Raw genomic sequence first — 7,370 nt, 5'->3', positions numbered from 1 at the left:
CACCCGATTCCTCTTCTCATCTCAGGCTGCTCTGTTTGATTTTTCAGGGACAGAAACTATCTGTGGATAGTGAGATGACTTTCTTCATGTCATTCGGCAAACCGGCAAGTGCAGGTTCCGGGGGTGGGGGTGGGGGTGGGGCAACCCAGGAAGGATCCACCTGTATGGCCCCCTATTTGCACCCCACCCCACATACTATGGGCAAACCCCTCTGGGCTAGTGGGGAGTTACTGGGCTAAGGCCCCCCCGCCCCCCACCACGGGGCTGGTGATGAGACAGGCGCCCGGGTCCACTCTTCACACGAGGGGCAGCCCGGCCGCCCCCAGACGATGGCATTGCCCACCACTGTCGGGCCCCTGGGCACTCACCGCGCCACGAGCCCGGGTGGGTGGGAACTCGGTAAGAAGCTTAGCAGCTCCATCCAGATGCGAATTGTCCCTCCCACACTTCCCGGGCTGCAGGGGCCTCCATTAGAGCCCCCGAGGAGTCAGAATCCACACCTCCGCAAATGGGCCCGCTTTCCCAAGGCCCCCCCCTGCCCAGGCCTTCCCTGGGCTCTGTGGGTTTTGACACCTCTCTGCAACCTGGCAGGGGGGCACCTCTCACCTTTGGTCCGGATAAAAGCTCAGGCCTGGAGGTGGCCGGCCCAGCCTCCCAGAGCCCGCAGCAGCCGCGGCCATGGCCCAGTCCCCTCCTCTGCACAGCCTCCTGGGCCAAGACCACTGGATCTTCCCCCAGGGTTGGGGCTGGGCCGGCCACCCGGACTCCACGTCCCCTGCCTCCTCCTCGGACTCGTCGGGCTCCTGCCCCTGCGACGGCTCCCGCGGCCCCTCGCAGCCCGCGCCCCAGGCCCGCGGCGCCCGCGCCGCAGAGGCCGCCCCGACGGCGCCCGGACGAGCCCGCAGCGGAGCCGCCGCCGCCGGGCAGCGGCAGAGCGCCAGCGAGCGCGAGAAGCTGCGCATGCGCACGCTCGCCCGCGCCCTGCACGAGCTGCGCCGCTTTCTGCCGCCGTCCGTGGCGCCCGCCGGCCAGAGCCTCACCAAGATCGAGACGCTGCGCCTGGCCATCCGCTACATCGGCCACCTGTCGGCGGTGCTGGGCCTCAGCGAGGAGAGCCTGCAGCGCCGGCGCCGGCGGCGCAGCGACGCGGCGGTGCCTCGGGGCTGCCCGCTCTGCCCCGACGGCGGCCCCGCGCAGACGCAGACGCAGACGCAGGTGCAGGCGCGCGCCCCGGCGCTGGGCTCAGCCGCCAGCCCCTCCGCGTCCTGGGGGTCCCCGCCGGCGTGTCCCGAAGCACTAGCGGCCCCCGAGCGTCTGGGGAGCAGGATACCTGACATGGGTCCCTGGGTTACACCCCCTTACCACCCTGGGATGCAGTCGCCCCCGCAACTGTCCCGAGGGAGAGGCCCCGACGGGGCCCTTTGGACACCGCCCCAGGGCTGTTCAGGAACGCAGACGTCCCCAGAGTCCAGGAACCAGGCTACACCCTGGACGCCTTCCCCCGCGGCCCCTGAGCTGGCTGTAATATACCAGGTACGCACCCAGGCCCCGCTGCTTCCCCTGGGCATGGTCCCCAGGTTCATTTGGGGGTGGAGACAGTGAGTTGGCTCTCATCTGCAGAGAATTTCATACTTTTCAGATCCCCGTTTATCTAATCCAACCCAGGCGGGGGTAGAGAGAAGCTGAAGGGAGTATGGAGAGGACCCTAACCTCCTTGGGGAAAGAGGTAGGGCCCCGGGTCATTAAGGCCACCACCACCACCACAGCCACGTGGAAGAGGGGGAATCTTCGGACTTGCTCCAGAGGCAGGATGGAAGGTAGCAAGGGCCGCTGGCATGAAAGTCGCTCCAGGTGCCCCAGTGGTTGGCCCCGGGGGTAGGGACTTCCGGAATCGAGGGGCTTGGAGCTGGTGACCTTCCCGTTTTCTTCAAGCTTCATTTGTTCTTGAGGCCCACAAATGAATGAATCATGGTCCACGAAAGAGCATGTTAATAAGCGAAAATGATTGCTTGCTCACTGCCCGACACCAGTCTTGGCACTGTAGGTGTACATGCACCTACTCAGTCAGCCCTCCAGCAGCTCCATGGAGTAAGTAACTGTTACCATCATCCCCATTTCACAGATGAGAAAACAGAATGAAAGAGGTCGAGTTCTTATAGCTAGTTAGTAGCAGAGGTGGGATTCGAACCCCGGGAAGTGTATCTCCAGAGCCAGTGCTGTTCACCACTTGGCTTCACTGCATCCGTGGCACCAGGGCTGTGCAGAAGCTGCCGGCCACACTCCAGGGAGCATCCAGGTTCAAGGTCTCAAGCTATCTCAGCGCAGTGGCCCACTAACCAGCTGCTTTTGTCTCTCTTGCAGGGTATCTCTGTGTCTCCAGAGTCCTGTCTGTTGCCAGAAACGCCACCCCTCCTGTCCCGCCCAGCATGCCAGAGACTCCAGCCTCAGACCGAGTGGGGTGGCTGGAGCCATAGTGCAGAGATGCTCCCCGGTTCAGAAGACCAGAGACCAGGCCCTGCCTTCCAGCTCGGTGATGAGAGCCCTTCCCAGAGCTCAGGCGTGCAGCTCAGTGGCTGCCCTGAACTTTGGCAAGAAGATTTGGAGGGGGCCCACCTGGGCATCTTCTACTAAAGGCCTTGTGCTGTCCCCTTGTCGGCCAGGAGTCAGGCCTCCAGGGTGGGCTGCCCTCCATCTGCTGCCTCTGAGGTCTTCAAGGTTTTTTTGTTTTTGCTTTTTTTTAAACCAAGCACCTCTTTTCCAAGGGATGTCTTTTATGGAAGCAGTGTTTGAAACAGATCGTGGGTGGCTTCCTTGGCTGGAGTCAGGGCTGGGGCAGGGCCCTCCATTCCTAGAACCCCCCCCCCCCCCACCCCGAATGCCCGGTGCTCTACAGAGCACCGCCTGACCTACAGGAAGGTGGTAGCTGCTTGAGCACAGACTCGGCCAGCTGGGACTGGTGGGGGAGTGGGTTGTGGCTGGGGGTGGGGGGGGGGGGTGGGAGAAGCCTGTATGCTTAGATTTTGTGCTTCTTAAAAAAACAACACAAATTTTGGTGTGGTCTCTTTTTCTTCTGTCAACCTCGGTTCTTATTGCCTTATTGGGAAAAGGAAGAATGTTCCCATCCTGCGGGGAGCAGTCATTCTGTTCTTCCCCTCCCCGGGTCTAGGCCCCCTGAGGTTGGTGTGTGCCCTCACTTGCCACTTGGACAGTCTTTACTGTGCAAGAGCTCCACCTGGCCTGCTGTGCAAGGTGACTCGGGCGGGTTAACGTTTGGGCCCGTTCACCTGCCTCAGCCCCGCCGCTGTCACCTTTGCCATTCTCCTGGGTGCCCTCCTGCTGACCCAGAGGGCTCCTTCACAGTTATATGAAAGTGTTTTTAAAGGATGCATGGTGGGGCGCCTGGGTGGCTCAGTTGGTTAAGTGTGCAACTTCGGCTCAGGTCATGATCTCACAGCTCGTGAGTTCCAGCCCCGCGTCGGGCTCTGCTGACAGCTCGGAGCCCGGAGCCTGCTTCCGATTCTGTGTCTCCCTCTCTCTCTGTCTCTCCCCTGCTCGTGCTCTCTCTCTCTGTCAAAAATAAATAAACATTAAAAAAAAATTAAAGGCTGCATGATGGTTAGCTCCCACCAGCGTGGCCCAGTGTATCTGGGACTGCCATAAGAAAAGATCACCAATCAGGTGGCTTAAACAACAGTATATTTTCTCACAGTTCGGGAGGCTAGAAGTCCAAGGTCAGTGTCAGTAGGTTTGGTTTCTACGGAGGCCCCTCTCCTTGGCTTGCAGATGGCCACCTTCTCACTGTGTCCTCACATAATTACCCTGTGGCCTATGTGTCTGTCGGTCTCTTCCTGTAAGGACACCAGTCATACAGGGTTAGGGCCCACTTATATGACCTTATTTTACCTTAATTACCTCTTTCTAGGCGCTATCTCTGAATGCATTCCTGTTCTGAGGTCCTGGGGGTTAGAACTCTGCCATGTTAGAACACAGTTCAGCCCATAAGAGCCAATGTTAGATGCCAGGGAGAAAACATTCCTCAACTAACAAGGCGAATTACAGGCAAGGAAGCGGTCAAAGACCAGGTCAAGGATGGGAGTTTATATGATAAGGAGCTTAGGGACCAGAGGGGATGTGACAGCCTGGTGGGAGATGGGGCTGACGACAGTTTCTTTCTTGAGTTCCCTGATTGGTTAATGCCGCTGCGTTGATTTATGCTGCCTGGAGTAAAGAATCTTGAGGAAAGAATGCCATCTGTGATCCATCAGCAAAAGCTGCCATGGGCTGGGAAGCCAGCAGCTGTGGTGACATCATTCTGTATCTGCTGACCCGGGTGGAGGAGAATTGCAGGATATTGGGGGTGGGGGGGTGGGGGGGTGGGTTTTGAAGGATGTGCAGGAGTTTGCCAAGAGGAGTGAGTGGAGAGTGACCTAGGCAGAAGAAACTGAGTCCAGAGCTGACAGAGAAAGGTGAAGATGAGAATTGGAAAAGGGGCTCAGAGACCAGGTTGTGGGGACCCCTCCCCCATATGGCCTCTTTCCTGGCTAATGGGGAGGCATTGAAGGTAGGGAAAGGGAGACGAGTCTGTCACAGGCACATCTGGTCCCTTTGGGTGCTTGGCAGAAATGGAGCCGGGCAGGGAGGCCGCTGTTAACAGTGCAGGGCACGAGCAGGGGAGGGTGGAAAACCAGAGCACAAACTGCTCAAGCTCTCAGCCACAGGCAGGGCCACCCACTCACCCTGCACGGTGACCCATGACCCGCCCACGTGCCTGATGACGTCAGACAAGTCACTCCCTCTCTGTGCCTCAGTTTCCCCATCTCCTAAAAGGGGAATGGGTTTAGGCGACCACTGAGGTGGCTCCTTCCCCTAACCTTCTAGGGTTCTGGTTCTTACCCTGGGGTCTTGTGTCCTTAGGGGGCTGCCAGCCACAGCCGGAAGGATGAGAAAACCTCTCACGAGGTCATGAACAGCTAGGAGACGGATACAGGGCGCTGCTGACCCGGGTGCACATTCCTTTCAGCTCTTACCCACTGTATGGCTGTGGACCAACTAAGAAACCTCCCTGAGCCTCAATGTTCTCAGCTGTGAAAAGGAGACCATGATAGACCCTATCTATTCCTTAGGGTCCTTAGGCTTGGCACGTAGTAATTGCTGAGCGGCCTGAGAGATGACGCAGTCCAGCGGTTCCCTAACCTGTGTGTTGAGGCATCTGGTCCTAGGGTCCCACCCTGAGGGCAAGATCCAGTGCCTTGAGCTGGGGCTTAGGAACCCGGGGCTTTAAGAATGTCCTTCCCAGGGATTCTGGGGGCTCAACCAGGTTTGGGTTCAGTGGTTATTCTTCACCCTTTCGTTTTATAGCTGGGGAAACCAGCCCGGGTAGAGGAGCAACTTTCCCTAGCACCCCAGCTAGGTAGGGATGTCAGGCCCCTGACTCTCTGTTCGGTGCTCTCTCCTTCCCTAGAAGGCCCAAGGTCTTGGTTCCACAGTCTCGCAGCAACTTCACCAAAAGCAGAGCTAAAGAGCTGCCCTCTTTCCTTTGGCTCCCACAGATCTGGGGTTAGTCCTTATAGGGACAGAGAGAGAGACGCCATGGTCCGGTCACTGATGGCCATGCTTCTCCAGCTCCAAAGCCCGAGCCCGAGAGAGTACTGGCTTTCTCCAGCAGCAGCCAGAGCTGGGCATCTTCTGGAATGTGGTAGCCTGTTCCCAGCTCACTGCAAGAGGCACCTCTTCCAGGAGATGCAAAGGCAGAGGCGAGAGGCCGCCAGCTAGAGTTGCTGAGATGCGGCTGGACCCAGGGGCGGGGCCCAGGGGGCTTCAGCGACCTTCCCACCCCTGTCCTCAGCCTCTGCGAGGGAAGGCTCAGGCCTGCCTCTCAGGAGCAGTAGCCCCTGGCTCCACCCTGGGCTTGCTGCTCCTGACTGCGGCTGGAGTCAAGAGACTGGACGTTCTTTCGATGCCTGTAGGGGACATGCCTCCTGAAGAGCCTCCTGGGTGGGGGGAGGTGGGAGACATACCCCCCCACCCCGCTGCTTCTTGCCCCTCCCCAGGGGCCGCCTTCCCTGCTGGCCCCACCGCAGGGTGCCCGGAAGGCAAGGACAGCCTGAGTTCTAGTCGGCCCCTGCTCTGTGTGCAACCTTGTGCAGGGTTCTGCAGGCAGGTGTCCGGCTGTGCGAGCCCTGACGGCGCTCCCGAGGAACTGATTTTCTGCAGCCACTGAGGGCGTTCTGAATGCCAGCCTCGTACGCCGTGAGGTGGTGGGAGCACGTAACGTGGGGATGCCACGGACCCTGCCACAGATGGCTTCCCTTCTGCACAGGCTTTACAGCCCGCATCTCCTTCTAGCTCTACTGACTTAACCTCCCCGAGCCTCAGTTTCCTTATCTGCAAAACCGAGACAAAAACAATCCTTATCTCCTGGGACTGTTGAGGCCCAAATGAGATAATGCGCATAAACACTTTGCCCGGTGCCAGGCGCAGAGGCTAGGATCCCTGCTGACTCTTCTCCCAGGAGGCCAGTTCTCTCCCAGGGACCCCGTGGGGCTGGGCCCTCCCCCAGAGGGACCTCCTGAGGGGGCCTGCCCTCTGATCCCCAGAAGGTTAAGTGCCAGCCAGGGCTGCTGGGCACTGGCGACAGGAAGGGCTGGCCCACAGGGGCTGGGCTGAGGGAAGCCTCCCGATTGGTGGAGAGACCCCACCCCATAACCTGGGCGGGCCTCACCCCTCCAGCCGCCCCACCTTTGATGTAGGCCAGCTGGGGAGCCTTCGGTCCCAGACCCCACCCCCACGGCTCCCAAGGGGGAATAGAGGCTGTGAGGGAAGAGGGCAGGCCAGGAGACGGGGCTAAGGATAACGATACCCAAATCTCCTCCTGTGTCAGGCAGTGCCCCACATATGTGAATCTCCTTAGATGCACACCCCGACCCTGGGATCCACTGCCTTTAGGTGTAGGTGCGAAAACTGGAGCCCGAGCCGTGATCTGAAACCAGGCCCCCTGGTCTCCCAGACTCCAGCCCCAGGGGCTCACTTGGAGGAAACCCCCAAAGAGCCCTGTGGCCTATCACCTTCCTCTTTCTTTCCACCAGACTGTGATGCTCCGCTGGGTCCTGTGGGGCTGGGGCTGAGGCTGAGATGAGTTTCCCAAAACCTGGCTCCATTTGCTAAGAAACTTCCACCAAGGCCATTGTGAGCCATGGAGCCGCGTGGGTCCCAGACCTCCTCTGGGATAGGCTCTGACCTCGGGCTGCCCCAGGTGATCTGGAGGGGCGCCTGTCTTTTTCCGCACGCTGCCTTTGAAAACAACCACCTTACACATTGAGATCGCCTTCCACCATGAATCCTGGGGAGGGGGCGGGACATGCCCTTGGCCA

General features: G+C 59.6%; 1 protein-coding gene across 1 annotated transcript; it reads left to right on the top strand.

The window, feature by feature from the left end:
- Window positions 1-3,402, top strand: MESP2 (mesoderm posterior bHLH transcription factor 2). Its single transcript, XM_045452352.1, has 2 exons — window positions 1-1,533; window positions 2,362-3,402. The coding sequence occupies exons 1-2, from the start codon at window positions 679-681 to the stop codon at window positions 2,629-2,631; spliced, it is 1,125 nt and encodes a 374-aa protein (XP_045308308.1). The 5' UTR covers window positions 1-678; the 3' UTR covers window positions 2,632-3,402.
- The last annotated feature ends 3,968 nt before the right edge of the window (window positions 3,403-7,370 follow it).

This window comes from Leopardus geoffroyi, chromosome B3 (genome assembly GCF_018350155.1).
Source record: "Leopardus geoffroyi isolate Oge1 chromosome B3, O.geoffroyi_Oge1_pat1.0, whole genome shotgun sequence".
In the NCBI taxonomy this organism is placed as follows: domain Eukaryota; kingdom Metazoa; phylum Chordata; class Mammalia; order Carnivora; family Felidae; genus Leopardus; species Leopardus geoffroyi.
This window is presented reverse-complemented; position numbering and strand designations above follow the sequence as displayed.

Bases quoted from the DNA above. Each gene is read 5' to 3' on its own strand.
- MESP2 (XM_045452352.1), top strand. From the start codon at position 679: ATGGCCCAGTCCCCTCCTCTGCACAGCCTCCTGGGCCAAGACCACTGG. The intron at 1,534-2,361 runs GTACGCACCCAG...TCTCTCTTGCAG, and splicing joins AGCTGGCTGTAATATACCAG to GGTATCTCTGTGTCTCCAGA.